Below are 18,361 nucleotides of genomic sequence, written 5' to 3' on the forward strand. Positions count from 1 at the left end.
TGGGGAACCTAGCACTTGCAGCTGCCCCAGAGCTCCAGGCACTAGTTTGAAACTAGAGCAGAGTGGCCTTAGATTGGACATGAGGAAGAAACTCTTCACTATGAGCTGGATGGAACACTGGAACAGGTTGCCCAGGGAGGTGGTGGAGGCCCTGGAGACATTCAAGGTGAAACTTGGCAGGACTCTGAGCAGCTTGATCTAGGTGAAGATGTTCCTGCTTACTGCAAGGGAATTGGACTAGATGAGCTCTTGAGTTCCCTTCCAGCCCAGTGCCTTCTATGCCTGCAGCAAAGCTGCTGCCTGCTTTGTTGAGTCTCTGAAATGTGAGAAACCAATGAAGAGGATGGAGCCAGGCAGTGGGGACAAGCAATTGCACTGAGCCTGGAAGAGGCAGATGTGGGCACAAGGACACTGGCCTGATCTTGCTTGGCACTGGGGGAGGGTGCTGGCAGTGACTGTCTTCATGAACAGATTAAAGGGATTGCACTGAGCTGCAGCAAGCTCATCTCTTAACTGAGACTCCACAGAGATCTAAATCTCCATCCAAGGATGTGGCTCAGAGGACCATGCAGGAAGCAAAAGGCAGAGCTTGGTCCATATACACATCCCTGGGAGTCTCCAGGGCTTGCTTTGATCCTGGGAATAGAAAGGAGCAACCTGTTTCCAGCTGCTGGAAAACATCTGAGCTGTCAGCTCAGCGACACAGCACCGACAGCTGCTGAGGCAGGAGCTGGCCTGGGCAGCCCTGGAGCTGTGGTCAGCCTCAGAGGGGTTTTTAGCAAAGCTGCTTTAAAAATACCAACCCCAACTGTGGAAGAGACAGCAAACAGCCAGGAGGCTCTGCCAAGAATTAGTGGGACCTAAAATTAGCTCTCTTGTCCCCTCCAGAATGTGACAGTGTCAGGGAGGGGATTACAATACAGCAAGGCAGCCCAGCCCGAGGAAGGACTGGGTCAATGCTGGAAGGTCAGAGGGTGAATTGCTTTCATATTCCCCTGTGCCCTGAGGACTCAAATGCTGCCTGATCAGAACCAAAGGAGACAGTGAGTGACAAAGGCTGGTGGGATCAAGATCAGGACATCCAGGCAGCATTTCTGCTCTTCAGTTTCTTCTCCTCCTCCTGTAACAAGTCTCTTCCTTAATCCCATTTCCATTGCTAACATTCTCTGTGGTGCTCTGCTCTCTCCCATTTCCTTCTGGGGCAATCAGCTCTCTGGAGCCTGGAGGCCCCAGGCAGAGCAGCACAGTGCGTGGCTCTTACTTGCAGGGGCTGTCTGTCCTGCTTCAGCAGCCTGCCGCCCGGCGCCCGGGTCCCCGGAGGCTCCGTGCCCCGCGCCTGCTGGCGCAGCAGCTGCAGCTCGCAGCTCCTCTCAGCCAGAGCTTGAGCCATCTTCTCAGCTGCCACCTGAGGGAGCAGGAGAAAGAGGGGAAGGCAAGGCTGTTACCAGGGGCAGGATCCCTGTCCCTCACCTTCCCCAGAGACTAAGGGAAACCATTTCAATGTTCCTCTGCCGCTTGGGACTGGAAGTGTCCTCAAAGTGGCCTGGGGCCAGCTGCTGGCAGTGACTCCGCTGCAGCCCTCCCATCCCTGCTTGCCAGGTGGCTGCAGCAAGCCTCAGCTTGTCTACCTACAGAGGAATAAGCTCCTCAGTTTCTCACTTCCCATTCGGGACAGGAGAAGGACAGAGGAAGAGGAGGCAGTGCTTGGGCTTTTCCTCCCCCACTGCACAAGAGGAGCCAGAGGAGGCACTGCAGCTCAGTCAGTGGCCCTCACATGGCCAAGACTGCACGAGTCTGACTACTGGCTAAGTTAAGAGGCAATGAGCAGAGCTTCCTCAGACTTCTGTGCCACAGAGGAAGCAGCTCAGTCTTCCTTTCTGCTCTGCTAGCATCCACATGAAGCACCATCCCCCTCACAACCCTTCCATGCCTAGGAGCATGGATGTGCAGGAGGATCTGCATCTCCTTCCCCACCACACACAAACTCTGCCCAGTCCACCTCCCAACAGGGACCTGACACCTCAGGAGGTGTAGAGGTGCTCCCTACAACTACCTGAAAGGAGGTTGTAGTGAGGTGGGTGTTGGTCTCTTCTCACTAGTATCAAGCAGCTGGACCAGAGGAAATGGCCTCAAGTTGTGCCAGGGAAGGTTTAGATGTTAGGAAAACCTTCTCTGCTGAAGGAGTGGTCAGGTACTGGAGCAGGCTGCCCAAGGAGGTGGTGAAGCCCCCAGCCCCAGAAGCATTCAGAAACCACACAGGCCTGGCACATCAGGGTGGGGCTTACTGGCCATGGTGGTGCTGGGCTGGCAGCTGGAATTGATCCCAAGCTCTTTTCCAACCAAACCAATTCTGATTCTAGGAGCTGCTGCTCCATAACTGCTCCCATGGGATGGATGGAGACCAACCTAGAAAGTGGTTCTTCACCCTTCAGCAGGTCCTGCAGCCTACACCACCAGCAGCCAGAGCTCACCTTCCTTGTTAATCCAGGCAGAGCCACCCAGCCCAGGCTCCCTGCTGCAGCACTGCACACAACTCACTCTGCTCTGCTGCTCCTTGGTGCTCAGGGCCTGCAGAAGCTCCTGGATTTCAGCACCATGCTCCATGCTCTGCTGGTTCCTGTCGCTGAGGAGGTCCTGCAGCATCCTCTCCTTGTGCTGGAGGCGCAGGCACAGCTCCTCTGCCACCTCACTCTGGCCTGGGCCCAGCTTGCACAGCAGAGTTGCTGTCAGCTCCTGAACAAGGAGGAAGAGGAGATGCAGACAGAGTGTTGCCATCAAAGCATTTGCTGCTCAAGGACAAACAGCCCTTCAGCCTGGGTGTAGCAGAGACAGCAGTGGGCCTCAGCAAGCAGAGATATTGAGGTGCCAAAAGCAGCCAGCCTCAAAGCTCTGGGCACAGCCTCATGGGCCCCACTCAGAGGCCAGAGGTCAAGATGCTCTGCCTGCAGCCAAACCAGATGAACACTCAGGAAGCCAAGCTAAGGCCTCACCTCCACTTCTTTGTTCCTGTCATGCAGGCAGGTCTGCAGCTGCTGGATGATCCCCTCCTGCTCCTTCTGCCTGCTGCAGGACTTGGCCTCAATCTGCTCCTTGAGCCAGCGGAGGTTTTGGCAGGTTGCTGACACCTGCTCCAGTTCCAGGGTTTTGGCTTTCAGGAGGGTCTCCAGGCTCTGTGGACCACAAGAGAAACAGCTCAGCCAGGGACAGAGACTTTACCCTGCATTAGGCACAACTGGAAATCCCAGTCTCTCCTGCTGGTGGAGTCACAGAGATTCACCCCTGTCCTCCCCAGACACCACGCTCAGCTCTGCACCCAGCCCAGAAACACCACTGACCCCAGAACTTACCCCAGGCACAGGGCCAGGGGAAGGCCAGCAGCCTGCAGCTGCTCCCCCCAGTGACCAGCCCCAGCCAGGCCGGAGCCCCAGGCCCAGCAGCAGCACTCACGTGGATGGTGGCCTCGTTGCTGGACAGGAGGCTGCGCAGCCTCTCCAGGTCGCTCCCGCGCTCCCTGACCGAGAGGCGCAGCTGCTGCAGCTCCTGCTCCTTCCTCTCCAGGGCACAGAACCTCTCATCCACTGCTCGCTGGGGCGAGGGAGAGACAGCTCACAGAGGAGTGCTAAGGCTCTGCAGCCCCTCGCCCCCCGGGGGGGCATCTCAGCACTTCCTTTCAGAGGACTCCTCTGGAAGGCTGGGCCATGAGGAGCTTGCAGCAGAGGCGCTGGCCTCCGGGGGCAGCCTGCCGCCGCACCGCTGCGGGCAGCCCAAAGGCTAAGCCCCAGGGTCAGACGAGACATCACAAAGGGACTGTGCTCACCTCCAGCGCAGCGTCCCTGTCGCTGACTCGCTGCTGCAGTTTCTCCAACATGGCAGTCAGGGCTGCAGGGCTCTTGTCCAAGCTCTGCTGGCACTGCAGAAGCTCCCTCGCTTCCTAGGGACCCCACAAAGACCCCTCCAGCACAGCTCTCAGCCCAGAACCCCCAGGGAGTGCCACAGCAGAATCAGGGCTAACTACCTACACCCTGCTCTGGCTCTACTCCCACGTTAAAGGCTGGTAGAGCCTCAGCAGCCAGGGCTGGTTGACCAGTGCCAGCCAGAGTTCACCAGGCACTGCTGTGGGCTGAGGTACTCAGGTACCTGCACCTCTTTCCTCATCTTAAGAGCCCAGAAGCTAATCCCTCCCTCCCCTTTTCCCAAAGGGCACACATGGAGGTTACAGACTGACTTTTGCATCACCAAATGCCAAAGGAGAAGCAGAGGCCCTGGCTCCTTCGTGCTCAGCTTGAGCAATTCTGCATCTCACCTGCAGGAGCTGCTCCTTGCGAGCCAAGTGATGACTCAAACGCTGAACTCTCTGCTCCTGGGCCTGCAGCTCACAGCATTTCTCCCACTCCACAGTCTGGAGCTGCTGAGCCTTGTCCTGCAGCTCTGCCTGCAGCTGCTGTACCACAGCACGCAGCTCCTGTGAGGGAAAGGCAGGGACTCTGGCAGCCAGTCCTCACAGGCTGGAAGCAGCAGCCAGGCTGAACAAGCCAAGGGCAACAAGGGCTGTGGGGACAGCCAAAGGTGCCTGCAATACTGCAGCTTTCACATCACATCCATGGGGAGGAAGTCTGAGTCTGTTGTACTCCCTGGGGTGTCTAACCATCCACCAAGCCCCTGTGCAGTGAGGCACAGCTAACCTGTGCAGCAGCAGGCATGGCCTCTGTGACACTGCAAAAGCAGATGGGATACTTGCACCAGCCCCAAACACAGCAGTGACAACACATCCACTCACCAAGAGCCTTTGCTGATTCTAAATCCTCAGGCAGGGAGCTAAAGAGCCTGGAGAATTCCCCCTGGCAAGGGGCACAGGCAGAAAGGGTAAATGAGAGTGAAGTACCTGGTTGTGCTTCCAGGCTGCCTCTTTCTGCTGCTCCTCCTCATGCATCATGGTCTCCAAGAGCTGGGCTGCTCTCCTGGCTTCAGCCAGTTGATGCTCTTTCTGGCCCTGAGCTCTTTTCAGCTTCTGTACCTCCAGCTTGGTGCAGAAAAGTGTGTTCTGAAGATCCAGCAGTGACATTTGCTGCTCCTGGGGTGAGAGTGGACTCTCTGACACCTAACAAGAGTGAGAAGCAGAAAAAAAACACAGGATTTTAAACCCAGGATCCCTACAGGACAAAGCCTTCTGTACTTGAGGTGCTCCAGGGACATACCTGCAGCTGCCCCAGCTGGCTCCTGTGTACCATGTCCTGCAGCTTGGCCACTGTCTCATTCTGCCCCTCGATGATCTGGTACAGCTCCTCTGCCTGGGAGCCAAAACACAAAGCCCAGCCATCAGCAACCCCAGCACAGAGCCCCCCAGCCTGGGCCTGCAGCATGGCCTAGGCCACACACACACAGAGTCACAGATCATCCAGTCCAAGCTGTCACCTAACACCTCCTGACAACTAACCCATGGCTCCAAGTGCCACAGCCAGTCCCCTCTTGAACACCTCCAGGGGCAGGGACTCCACCACCTCCCTGGGCAGCACATCCCAGTGGCCAATCACTCTCTCTGGGAAGAACTTTCTCCTCACCTCCAGCCTAAACCTCCCCTGGCACAGCTTGAGACTGTGTCCTCTTGTTCAGGTGCTGCTTGCCTGGGAGAAGAGACCAACCCCCACCTGGCTGCAACCTCCTTTCAGGGAGTTGGAGAGAGCAAGAAGGTCTCCCCTGAGCCTCCTCCTCTCCAGGCTAAGCAACCCCAGCTCCCTCAGCCTCTCCTCCCAGGGCTGTGCTCCAGACCCTCCCCAGCCTCGCTGCCCTCCTCTGGACACCAGCAGTGCATGGAGGCAAAGGCTCTGCAGGAACTGCAGTGAGACCCAGGGTGCCCAGCAATGCTCAGAGGCCACTTCCAGACACTGCCAGCAGGACAAACAGCCTTTCCTCCCGTGGTGAGCAGCAGCCTGTCCCCCCAGAACTCTCACCTTGCTCTCTTTGCTCTTCAGGGCCTCGTTCAGGCTCTGGATCGTGTGACCCTGCCTCTGTGATGTGTCTTGGGCAGACTGCAATTCAAAATTCAATTCATCCAGCTTATCCTGCAACAACTGAAGACAGAAACATGTTGGGCTTTCAATCTGCCTAATGCCTTACACAAACACCCTCGGGATTCTTGCCACTCCTCACTCAAGTCTGTACAGCCCAGGTGTTCACCTGGCTGCCCCCTGAGCCTGTAAGCACTGTTTGAGCTGAGTGGGGACAGGTGGGGAAAAGCCCTTCGGTGCCCCCCAGGCCTGCTGCAGTGCTTCTGACCCCTCCAACACAGCCCTTGTGCAGGGTGGAGGTCCCAGGCTTGGGTTCACATATCATGTTGCTTTTCACATTCTCAGAGGAGGCTTGCTCTGCCTGCCCAGCAGCTCACCCAGCTCCTATCACTTTCCTCCTCAGGGCACAGAAACAAGAAGCTCTTGCAGCCTGAAACCCTCTCAAGAGATGCCTACAAAAAAAGGGGTTTCCACCATCCACATGGAGAAGCTACACGCTCTAGAAGCTGTCCCCTTGGCTTCTGGAGTGCTCCAGAGCATTGCAGCTGCCCCTTTACAGTCTTCCAGCCCCTCCTCTCCCTGCCTCCGTGGGTCATCCACTTGCTCTTGGCCTGGGTAACCCCTAGCTGATCAGCTCAGTGCTGCCTGTAGCCTCCAGTTCAGCCTGCAGCAAAAAACCAGAGAGCCTGGGCAGGGCTAGGCTGCCACCAGCACACTGCAAAGCACAGTGGAATGCCCCACAGCTCCCCATGGCTGAGCAACTTTGGCCTCTGCCACTGTCACCCCAAAGAGACTACCACCTCTAAGAGTTTCAGGAGAGCTCTCTGCTTGCACCTGCATGGCCCAGGGCATGCTGTGTACTTTAGCAGCTGCTGCTCAGCATTTCTGCACATGCTGCCTGCTGCTGCTCTTCAGCTCTGCTGCTCTCAGCTCCCTCCAGGCTTACTCAAACCTGCTTCTTAAGGAGCTGGTGCTGCCACCTCACTTCCTCTTACTGCTCAGTAGTTTGCACACCTGTCAGGTTATCTCTTCTCCAAGAGGCACTCCCCCTGACCTGGTTAAACAGATCCAACTGCATTTTCTGGGCCTTGGGCTTCTTTATGATCTTTCATGATGCAGGCAGCTCCACCAGCTGTCCCCAGGTTTAAAGAAAGATCCCAGCCCAGCAGGTTTTTTCCCATTTGACCACTGCCTTTCCAGAGGGTATCATTTACTGCTGAGCTCAAGAGCATACCCAAGAACATGTTAAACCTGACCTGCCTCAAGACAACTCAGATGCCTCTAAACTGAAGTGAAAACAGGACCCCTCCCAGCACTGATCTCCCTTACTGCCTGGGGGAAAACACCAACCCAAAAGGCAGCAGATGCCTCCAAAGGCAGGCCCCTCGGTGCCCTTCTCCCCTGAGCCAAGCTCAGCTCATGCAAGTCCAAGAGACAGGGAAACAGCCCTGTGCATCTCTTCAGCAGCTCCCAGAAGCCTCAGCAGGCAAGTGGGAAGCTCTTCCAAAATCATGGTCTGCAAAAGCAAACCATGAGAATGTGCACAGCCCAGCTGCAGGAAGGAGGAAATGCTTTCAGCTGCAGCTGGCAGACAGCAGCCCTGAGCATCAGGCAGCAGTGCACAGCCTCGCTGGAGGAGAGCTCCAGGGGCCTGCCCCTGGCCAGGCCTGGGGGCACCTGCCCACACTGCCTGCATCAGACTCATCAGGCACTGAACCTGCTGCTCATGAGTACCTTGTTGGCAGCCTCCAGCTGCTGGAGCTGGCCCTGCAGCTCTGCAGCACGCTGATCAGACACGGCAGGGTCACCTGGAGCCCGCTGAGGACGTTCAGCTTGCAGAGTCTGGGGGAAAACAGGAGAGAAATGGCTCCAGTCCTGCACTGGCTCCTTTGATTTAGCTGCCAGCCCTCACAGACCTTGCAGCATGGGTTTAAACTTGCCCCATGTTGCTTTGTTGCCCCATGCTACCTGTGCCTCCCTTCACCTGTGTGGCAGGCTGGCACCTGGCAGCTCTCTGCCTGACCTGCCAGGAATGGCCTGCTGCCCTTCCTCTCACTCCTGCACCGTGAAACCAGCACCTCCAGTGGCTCCAGCCACCATCTGTGGGCTGATGGTGGATCTGCTCCCCACACCAAAGTCACATCCCTGAAGCTGCAGCCTGGGGGTTGGACCTGGTATCTTTTGAGGTCCCTCCCAAGCCCTACCATGCTGTGACTGCCCTCCCTCCCAAGCCCTACCATGCTGTGACTGCCCTCCCTCTCAAGCCCTGCCATGCTGTGACTGCCCTCCCTCCCATGTGCCTTGCTGGCAGCTTCAAAAAGCTGCAAAACCAGCACTGAACCAAAATCCTCTTTCCCATGCTCTGCCAAGCTTCTTGTCTTAAACCCAAAGCCTTCAGTCCCTTCCTCCTGTCACGATGCAGCAGTTGCTGCCTGCCCTGCACCCCTCTGCCTGTGACTCTCTGGGCTCTGCCTCACAGCTCCCCCTGCTCCAGCACCCACACTGAGCACAGTGCCCTGCAGCTCCACAAACCATGGCAACTTCAGTGCCACAGCTGAGATCAGCTTCCTGACACACAGCCCTTTCTGGAGAGTGGATCAGCCTGCTTTCTGATGGGTGGCCTGCCAGCCCCTGCTCCCTGAGCACACACTGATCCCTTGTCCTCCCTTCCTACTGCTTTGCTACTTCCCCCCTAGCGACTTGTTAACTCCTTAGAGCAGCACTTGAGCCCAGCCATCCAGCCCAGCCCCCACAGGACTCAGAAAGTGTTCCTGAACACCATCAGTGATCCCAAATGGATTGTGCTGGTGTCAGCATTCAGTGGGAGCCCTGGCAAGTGCAGGGCTGCAGCACAGAGGGTATGAGAACAAGGCAGAGCTTTGCAGAGCACACACAGGAGCACCAGCTCCAGGCAGCACAGCACTGAGAGAACAGCAGCCAGCTGGGATTAGCCCTGTCAGGCTGAATCCTCATCCTCAGCAGCCACAGAGCTGCTGTCCCTGGGAAAGGCAGCCAGCACAGGGCAACTCCCCCAGGCCTGTGCTTGGCCTGTCACACACAGAAGCTTCCATACAGAAGCAATGCTTCCCCCCACCTTAGTGGGTTGATAAGATTTTAGTGAAGAGCTGAACAGTCACAGCAAGTCACTTCACCTTTGTCCAGCCCAAAGGCTTTGGATCAGACAGGGAGAGCTGCTGGAACCTGTCACAAGCAGCTGTTTTGAAACCAGGGTGAGGAAAAGAAAACAAAAGGGGAAAATAAAGAGGGGCAGGACACCTTTTTGCTGACAACCTGCACAGAGGAAAATAAGCAGAAAGCCTGCAAGGAGCTAAGAGCAGGGAGGGGAAAGGCAGAGCCAGCTCCAGAGTCCAAAGTGCCAGAGCACAGACTGCTCCCTGGCGCTGCTGCAGCACAGCCATGGCAGCAGCACAGCTCTCCCACAGCAGCCTCTGACTGCCAAGCTCTCCCCAGGGCAGTGTCAGCACACTCCTGAGACAGAACCACCCCAGACACAGCACTTCTTTAAGACACTACAATCACTGTGTTAGCTAAGCCTGCCGAGCTCACATCTGCCTAGGAGAGCGAGGAGGACTGGCTGCCAGCAGGGCAGCTGCGAGAGCTGACAAAGCCTTGGTTTGGTGGCACTGGCCTGGAGCTCTGCTGGGGAAGGGAGAGAGGATTGCTGGCTCCAGAAAATGCCCACGAGGTCACACACCCTGACACCGGGCTGCTCTTGGTCACTGTAGCTTACAGGAGGAGATGTGAAGTGCAGTCTCCCCAGAGCAGCGAGGGAGCTGTGGTCCCACCCAGCCTACAAATCCCTGTCAGGAAGGCATTCATGCAGCTGAATCGCTGGGCAGGAGGAGTGCTTCTTGCACAAGGGGAAAGAGAAACCATTTACTCAAGGTTTAGTTGGTCTGTCAGCCGCATCAGACGCCTCACTTGTGCTGCCACAGCCACCCAAAGAGTAAAGCCCTGTCCCCCTTCCGCCAGAGCCTGCAGCCAGAACCACACCTGCAGCTGCCAGGGCAACAAACAGGCAGCAAGAAACCCTGCAGGGTGAACTCCTGCCGGGGCAGTCAGGTGGCAGAGGCTGGGGAAACTCCTCACACCCAGCTCCCAGGGGAGGATGGCAGTGTGCGACACAAAGCCAAGCTGCCGGCATGCCACGTGGGCTGCGCCACCTCTCTTAGGGGAAAGCCTCCTTTTGTGCCGCAGACACAGCCCCGGCACCGAGCAGCAGCAGCGAGCGCCACAGGCTGCAGGAGGAGCGCCACAGGCTGCAGGAGGAGCGCCTCCACCCACGCCCTGCGCCGCATCTGCAGCTCGGGGCTGCCGGCGCAGCGCTCCTACACAACCCCCGGCACCACTGCTCGAGCAGGCTGCCCGGGGAAAGGCGGCCGGGGAAAGGCCCCGGCGGATGGGCAGCGAGCAGCCCGGGCTCAAGAGCAAGCGTAGCTCAGCACAGCCACCGTTGCCGTGGTAATAAACAAGCGTTTTCCTAATCCCTCGGGCCACCCAGGGCATTAGACAGCACTTAGGGCTGCTAATGGGAATGCAATTAGGCTGACATGGGTATTCCTGAATTGAAGCTGATTGAGGCCTTCTATTCGCGGAGGAAAGCAGAGAAGGAGCTACAAGATCAGCTCTTTGACTGCACAGTAATGAAGACCTCATTAGAGCCGGCAAAACAGAGGCAATCCGGAGCTAGGTGAGGACAGCGATCAGGGCAGATAACAGCACCAGGAAGCCCTGTGAAGGCAGGAGCTTTCATCACCTCTCAGCAACACCTGCCACTAATTGATGAATCTTTTCAAAGGATGAGAAAATAAACCAATTATCTAGAATACCAACCCTAAAGTCATCCTCTGGCACAAATCCACCGGCAGGGAAAACACCTTCCCGGCGGGCATGCGCCACAGCCGCCCGCAGAGAGCTGCGGGCCGGGCCGGCTGCAGGCGCCGGGCGGCAGGGGCAGGGCTGCGGCGGCAGGCGCTCCCGACAGCCAGCCACCCCCGACAGCCAGCCACCGCGCAGCCACACAGCGAACACGCTGCGAAACACGCCCGCAGGCTCCAGCCGCTCCCGTGGGCTGTGGATGGAAGTCACGCTGACTTCTTCCAGGGAAAGCTGGAGGGAAAGCGGTGTTCCCTCAGCAGAAAACCCGCAAAGCACGCAAAGAGCCTCGACCCAGCCAGCAGGCTGCGCTGACAGGGAGAACTGACGGAGGGGGGGGAAGGTTAATTTCCCAGAACACAAGGAGGAAATAGGAGACAGGAGAGTGACAGAGGAGGGAGGCAGCACACCTAAAAAGGACCGAGCTGCCTATTCTTAGCCCTGGGCTCAGCGACACGTGGCTGCCTCTATTATCTCAGCAGAGAAGAATCCCCAGTGGGCTCCGTGTGGAGCCACAGGGACGCCGCTCGATCGAGCGCTGTCACTGTGACCTCTACCTGTACCCGCAGCGGCACATAATCCTCACACAGGTCATCCCACAGCTCCTGCAGCTCAGAAAGCTCCAGGGAAAGACCCAAGGGAGCTCTGGAAAAGGATTTTCTGTCTGCGTTCAGGAAGGCGGGACCGGCACTGCCATCTGCCAAGTCATGGCTGAGCCTGCGAGGAGGCAAGCTGGACTTGACAGGAACAGGCAGCCTGCTGCCTCGGGGGCTCCGAAGGGGTTTGTAGTCCAAACTCTTGATCAAGCTGAGGGCCAGCTCCAGCCTGGTTCCGCTCAGGGAAGAGCTTGGGGTCATGCGGTCCTCTGTAAAGTCATCACACTTCCCATTCCCTTTCACTCCCTTCTCTCCATCTTCCTCTTTCTGCTGGGGAGGGCTTGTCTCCACAGTGGTGTCCAGGGACTCCACGGAGGACACGGGCGTGCCTTCCTCCATGCTCTCCCCGTCCACTGGCGCTCTGGCAGCGGCAGACTCCGTCAGGTCGCACACGGACGACTCCTCGTTGCCCATGCTGACTGACCACCGGCTGGACAAGCCGCAGGAGATGCTCCTGGCCACCTTCCGCGGCACTTTGCAAATGGCTTCGTAGTCAGCATCAGCCACCCGCAGCGCGGCACAGCCCCGGCAGCGCCGCGGGCGGCCGCTGGCTCCCTCCGGAGCGTGGCAGCTGTGCGGCTCCAAGCCGTGCTCCTCCTGCTCGGTCCAATACTCATACCCAGAATAGGCAAAGTCCTCCTGGAGAAGGGCAGCGTACCGCACGTCGGGCAGGCTGGAGAGGTCCACGGTGCCGTCCCCGGCTCTGTCGTCCGAGCCGGAGTCGTCGTTGTTCCTGCGGTACATGCTGGCGATGCAGAACTTGAGGCGGTCCTTCTCCAGCAGCAGCTTCTGCAGGCGCTCGATGGAGAGGGCCTCGATGCGGGCGATGACGGTGTCGAACCTGTAGATGCGGTCCAGCATGAAGGCGCACTTGCTGCAGGCGAACTCGGACCTGCCATCGCGGCACAGCTCCCTACCCAGGACGTGGGACAGCAGCACCTGCAGGTTCAGCTTGGCCGCCGTGTGGAAGATCCATCGCCGCTGGTTGCCGCACAGCTCTCGGGCGCAGATCCGGCAGGTCTCCTTCATCCTCCCTCCCCACCGGCACCCAAACCGAGTCAGGGGCTTCTCCAGAGAGCTTCCCGAGGCCTCCTCTGACGCTCACTCAGCACAGCTCCCAGGGCACGGCTCCCTCGAGCCCCGAGCCCGCGGACATGTCTCACGCCACCGGGCGGCACCGCGCCTGGGGAGGGTGCCAGAGCGGACCGCGGGCGCTACAGGCGCATCCCCCCGCGCAGCATCGCCTGCACCTCTCGCCCCAGCGGCCGGGCTGCCCCCGCTTCGCTGCCGGGCTGCCCCCGCTTCGCTGCCGGGCTCTCCTTACAGCTGCCGCAACTCCGAGGCTGTCCCCTCTCTCGCCGCTGCGCTCCGTGCCCGGGGCTGCCCCTCACCCCGGGCCGCCCCCTACCCTCCAGGCCCCGCCGCCGCGCGCTGCTGAGGATGCTCCTGCCACGGCGGCGTCCGGCTTCTGGCTCAGATTTCAAGATGGCGGCGGCCGCCGGCTCTTCACGCATGCGCATAGCCGCGGTGCCTGCCGGGACTCGTAGTCGTCGTGGCGGGAACCGCGCATGCGCACTGCCGGTCGCGGCGCGGCCCCGGCTCCGGGAAACTGGCGCAGTGCCGGCGACGGCGACGGTGGCAGCGTAGGGCCGGAGCCAGAGGCAGCCCCAATGCGGCGCCTCCCACGAGTGCTGCTCGCAGGCAATGCCTGTTGCCAGTACCAGGACCTCGCCCCGGTGCCAGCACTACATTCCAGTCCCAAAGCCAGTGCCAATACCCAGGTCCTGTGCCCACCCCTACCGACAAAGTCCCGCACCCGTGACCGTGCCATGTCTCACTCTCAATGCCGGTCCCAGTGCTCAGCCTCAGCAGGCAGTGCTGCAGGGGTATGTCCCTGAAGCAAAGGTCACCAGCACCCACACACCTTCCAGTACCTGCACTGCACCTCGTGCCACCCAGCGGGCACACAGCCGAGTTCCCCACCCAGACCGACACACTGATGGCCCAAGGCTGCCGGGAACAGCTCTGGGCTGCCAACACTCTGCATGGGTAGAGCCACGCAGCTGCCAGGAACATGCTGCTCTGATCCCTCACAGCCCCAGAATCTCGCCTGGCACAGTGCCAGGCTGCTGGAGGTATTTTAAGACCTGGGATTTAAATGGCAGATGGGTGCAGGCGGCACCAACATCCCCAGAAGGACTGCACAGGCTGGTGGCCTCCCCCTCAGTATCGCTCACCAGGTCCCCCCGGTGCCCATGCTCCCACCCCAGCCCCACGGCGCAGCTGTGCAAACACCCAGTGCCGCCAGGCTGGATGTGACGCAGCCGTGGCCGCAGCCCCAGAAGGGGACAGGGGTGACAAATGGTAGCGGAGCTGTGCGGGTGCAGCTCCCCGGGGTGGCAGGCTGGACTCCCCACACGCTCGCCCACCCACCTGCAGCCCGGTGGCTAGGGGCTCTTCCAGGCGCTGCTGCAGGTCACACTTCTCAGCTGACAGAGTTTCCACCAGCTGCTTGCTGGCAGCCAGCTCTTGGGTCAGCTCCTCAATTCTCCTGAGAGGGAGGGAAGGGCAGGGGATGCTCAGGCACTGGGATGGACTCGGGATGGCAGTGGGGACAGCTGCAGGGGGGCAATCTCTGGGACAGGCCAGAGCAGCCTCCAAGCTGGTGTCCCTTCCCACAACAGCCCAGCTTTCTCCCCTTAAGGTGAGCCTACCACCACCCTGGATGCCCACAGCCCCACACAGCACAAGCCCATTGGTAGCCCCCAAGGACCAGCATAGGGCACAGGCTAGCAGCATAGAGAGGACAGGTCCTGGTCACTCACCTCTGGGCCACAGCAGTGCAGTTGTCATCGTTCCTGTCCTCCTTCTTCATCCTTGCAGCTTCCTTCAGCTTCCCTGCCAATTCCTGGCACCGTTCTGCCTCGGCCCTGGCCAGCGCTGTGGCCTGCTCGGCCTCATTCCGTGCCAGCCTGGCCTCCTGCACACAGAGGAGGTGAGCACACAGGCACCAGTGCCCAGCCCTCCTCAACCCCCACTGCCCTAAGCTCACCTCCTGCAGGAGCTGGATCTTATTCTCCAGGAGCTTGTAGACATGCTCTGACTCCTGCTGCCGCTCCTCATACTGCTGCAGGAGAGCTGCCTGGCTGTGGGCAGCCTGGTTCCCTGCAGCCACCCTGCCAGGCACAGCACCACACGGCACGGTATGGCATAGCACGACAGCATGGTGTGGCGCAGCACAGCATGGCACAGCACAACGTGCCACAGTAGGGTATTGCATCTCACATGATGTGGAATGGCACTGCGTGCCATGGCACAGCACACCACAGCATGGCATGGTGTATGGCATGGCACATGGCATGGTACGGCTTGGCAGGGCACGGTGTGGCACAGCATGGCACAGCAAGGCCTCCCTTTGAGGTGGCCTGCCCCCACCTTAAACCAGCTGGGCTGTAGAGCCACGCCACCCTGGGTGGCCCCAGCCCAGTTTCCCCCATGCCATGGGTGCTGTTTCTGCAGGACCCCTGTGCCAGGCATACTGTAACGTCACAGCAATGCTGCCCTGGGGACATGGATCCCCGATGGCACCAGGTCCTTCTCAGGTTCTGAACCACCAAAGCAGTCCCCATACACTCCCCAAACCAATGCCTCCCTGGCTGTTGTGTCCCTAGCCCCTTTGCCCAGTGGTGCCCTGCTGTGGGACACCCATGCCATGAGCCCTGGGCACAGCACTGCCCTCCCCCACCAAACAGGTGCTGCCCTTTATTTTTGGCTGGCACCAGGGCTGTAAGAGGAGCCCTGCAGGTGCCCATCCCCACTGCAAATCCCTCTGCTGCCTGCTGTGGGCAGGCTGCAGGCAGACAACTCCATCCCCTGTGCCCAAGCAAGTGTTGCACAGGGTGTGCAGGTGCCCGCTTCGCCCCGTGGCGAGAGGCTGGGCAAGCCCCACTCACCATTTGTTATCCAGGGCTCGTTGCTTCTCCTGCAGCTCCCGCTTCAGGCTCTCCACTTCCACCTTAAGCTCGATGTTCTGCGGGGCAGGAGGGAGGTGGGAAGGATGCCCTCATGCTTGCCCAGACCCCCCAGCAACACTGCCCACCGGAATGCATCAGAGGTGGCATGAGATCTCCCAGCTCACAGCAGGGCTTTGGGCGCTCCTGGCACTGGGTGGCACAGGTGGTATGTTAGCCCACCAGCACTGGGATGGTGTGTACCCATTCTATCTGTCTGCACCCAAACAGGCACTGCCACCCACTCCAGGCACCCCACTGGGCTGGGAACTCCCTCCCCCGACTCCCTTTCCACTCCTGTCAAAGGCAGCAACCGGTAAACTCCTGCACAGCAGCTCCCCCAGCACCAGAGCCGTGCCTGATGCCCTCCTTGGCATCCCCATCGGTGGCACTCCCGTGGTCCCATGCTCCCCCCAACAAAGGGAGAGCCCTGGGAAAGAAATCCCCACCGGGCACCCTTCTCTGTGTCCCGCGGGCGCTCACCCGCCGGTAGACATCCTCCCGGCTGCCCTCGCCCTTCTGCTGGACGCGCTCTTCCAGGAAGTAGATGCGGAGCTTGAGGCTGAAATTCTCCTTCTTGAGGTCGTTGAGGTGCTGGGAGAGCGTGCGGTACCCGTTAGCCATGGCCGGCGCTCCATGGGGGGCGCATCCCGGCACCCCTCACATGGTGCCGCTGGCCACACGCTCCCCGCCCGTGCCGCAGCTCCCTCGCCGGCCCCGACGCGGCCCCTTTCCTTTTTTTTCTCGCCCCTCGCAGCTATTTGAGGAATCGCCGGAGCAGGGCCGGGCGGGCGGTGAAACCCGAGCCCCGGCAGCCCCCGCACGCCTCAGCCGGGAGGGCGGCGAGGGGGAGCGCGGTGCCCGGGGGGGAGAGCCCCCACTCCCTGTCCCAGCGCCGCCTGCCCCACGCCCCCCTCCTGCCTTCTGCACCCCGCTGGGGCACCCAGGGAGTCTGACACACGTCCTGCAAACACCCAGTGCTGCTGGGGGTGCCATGGAGGGGGTCCTCACCTGCTCGAAATCCCGCAGGGTCTGCGACTGGGCAAGGGGACCCATCTCCAGGTCCCGGAGCAGACAAGTTTGTGCAAGGGGGCCAGCGTGAGCTCCGCGGGGGCCATGGGACCCTCCTGGCCTGGCCGACACAGGGTCTTCATCACCCTCACCCCACAGATTGTCTTGGGAAGCTGGGAGAGAGCGAGGGGGAGCAGCATTGAGAAGAGCGAAGCTCCACGCACCTCCCGCCTCCGAGATGTCACCGGGAGGGACCCCGGGACGCCTCGGGGCCCGGGGAGCAGCTGGCTGTCCCCTGGGGTTAATGCATGCTGCTGGGGGGCTAAGCACCAGCACATCACCCTGGCCAGGGACCAGAACCTATTGGGGTCCCGGGAGGCTCTCGGGGTGTCTTACCCGCCATGCAGCTGGCTCCGGGGAGCACGGCTGGGCCGCCGCTGCTGCAGGGGTCCCTGTGGAGAGGAGCACAAGGCCATGTCGTGTATGGCAGCCCCAGGGGCACAGCGGGGGCCCTGCGTGTGCGGGGATGTCAGCGTGTGTGCTCCCGCAGGCATCTGCTCTAAGTGCTCAGACACAGGGCCCCAGGGGCCGTGCAGATGGTTGTGCCCCCGGAGGCGCACTTTAGAGGCATTAGCAGCCCCGCCAGGGCCACCTGAGCCCCTGCATCCCGGGGAGGGGGTCTGGGTGCTGGCATCGAGCAGGGGCTGCACAAGGCAGGGCTGTCCCCAGCCGCTCTCCAAGGGGCCCCATGCCTCCATGGTATCACAGCTCAGCAGCTCCCCACCGCAGCTGCAATCAGGTTTATTTTGAGCTGAGACACATGAGTCATGCCACGATTTAAAAGACAGAGAAAGGAGGAAACAACCCACGAAGAGAATAAAATCAACAAATAAAAATAAACCCAAAGCACACAAAAACCTCGCAGATACTCCCCCCCCCCCCTTCCCTTTAAAATAAATTAGAATCTCTGCTTTCTAATCTCAGCATGGCAAGTTTTTGGTGGAGTCTCATGAGCACTGGCTCCCAGCACCAGAGTGGGCACAGTGCCCTGCCCACATGCATGAGGCTGAACCCAAACGGCCCTTCAGGGACAGCACATTCCCGTGGCACAGGACAGGGCCATGGGGCCATGTGCCCAGAGCCAGGCACACCACACCAGCACCTGGCAGGCAGGGGGCATGGCACTGTCGCCATGGGAGGGAGCAAGGGGAGGCAGCCACAGGACTCTGTGGCCCCTGCAGCAGTAATTCAACACGAAGAGAAACTGAGGCAGACCAGCACTGGCCAGCCACGGCCTTGCACCCTGCCAGGCACCAAAACCAGCATGACACCCAGAAGCACAACGCCCAGAGGCACAGTAACCAGAAGCATGATGCCTGAGGAGACCAAGTACCCAGAGGCTCAGCAGCCAGGGAGGCACGTGTGACACCTCAGGGGGACCGGTACCCAGGGGTGCAACAGAGAGACAAAACATCTAGGGAGCCATGACAGCAAGGCTCGAGGTGCACAGGGATGCACTCGAGATGCTCCAGGGAGTCCAGACCCAGGGGCACACCATCCTCAGGCATGAGATATCCAAAGAAGAACAATACCCAGTGGCACAACATCCAAGGAGGCATCATGACACGCAGAAGCACCGTGCCTGGAGACACAACAGTGAAGGAGGCAGGCAGCCACATGCCTGAGACCCAAGGAGAGGCAAACCCCAGAGGCACAATCTCCACAGACACAGAACAGTACCCGAGGGGGGTGGGGGCACAGAACCTGCAGTACCACAGGAGGC

General features: G+C 59.9%; 1 protein-coding gene across 8 annotated transcripts in view; it reads right to left on the reverse strand.

The window, feature by feature from the left end:
* The window catches only part of PDE4DIP (phosphodiesterase 4D interacting protein), a 31,178-nt gene extending 14,182 nt beyond the window's left edge, over positions 1–16,996 (reverse strand). For 3 of the 8 annotated variants that reach the window (XM_068164543.1, XM_068164544.1, XM_068164541.1), the window contains exons 1-11: positions 11,459–12,995; positions 7,740–7,847; positions 5,949–6,068; positions 5,196–5,288; positions 4,883–5,098; positions 4,304–4,462; positions 3,818–3,931; positions 3,448–3,585; positions 2,991–3,170; positions 2,539–2,733; positions 1,262–1,405 (exon numbers count right to left, since the gene is read on the reverse strand). In XM_068164543.1, coding sequence (XP_068020644.1) covers positions 1,262–1,405; positions 2,539–2,733; positions 2,991–3,170; positions 3,448–3,585; positions 3,818–3,931; positions 4,304–4,462; positions 4,883–5,098; positions 5,196–5,288; positions 5,949–6,068; positions 7,740–7,847; positions 11,459–12,586 — 2,595 coding nt within the window. In that variant the 5' untranslated portion in view covers positions 12,587–12,995. Of the gene's footprint in view, positions 1–1,261; positions 1,406–2,538; positions 2,734–2,990; positions 3,171–3,447; positions 3,586–3,817; positions 3,932–4,303; positions 4,463–4,882; positions 5,099–5,195; positions 5,289–5,948; positions 6,069–7,739; positions 7,848–11,458; positions 12,996–13,990; positions 14,109–14,382; positions 14,538–14,609; positions 14,734–15,510; positions 15,588–16,050; positions 16,162–16,578; positions 16,752–16,974 lie in introns of those variants that run through there. The other 5 variants (XM_068164542.1, XM_068164546.1, XM_068164545.1 and 2 more) reach the window with 3 other exon arrangements.
* Between the last annotated feature and the right edge of the window lie 1,365 nt (positions 16,997–18,361).

The sequence above is a fragment of the Melanerpes formicivorus genome, unplaced genomic scaffold, assembly GCF_026170545.1.
Source record: "Melanerpes formicivorus ecotype bairdi unplaced genomic scaffold, bMelFor1.0.p_v2 SCAF_81, whole genome shotgun sequence".
Taxonomy (NCBI): Eukaryota; Metazoa; Chordata; class Aves; order Piciformes; family Picidae; genus Melanerpes; species Melanerpes formicivorus.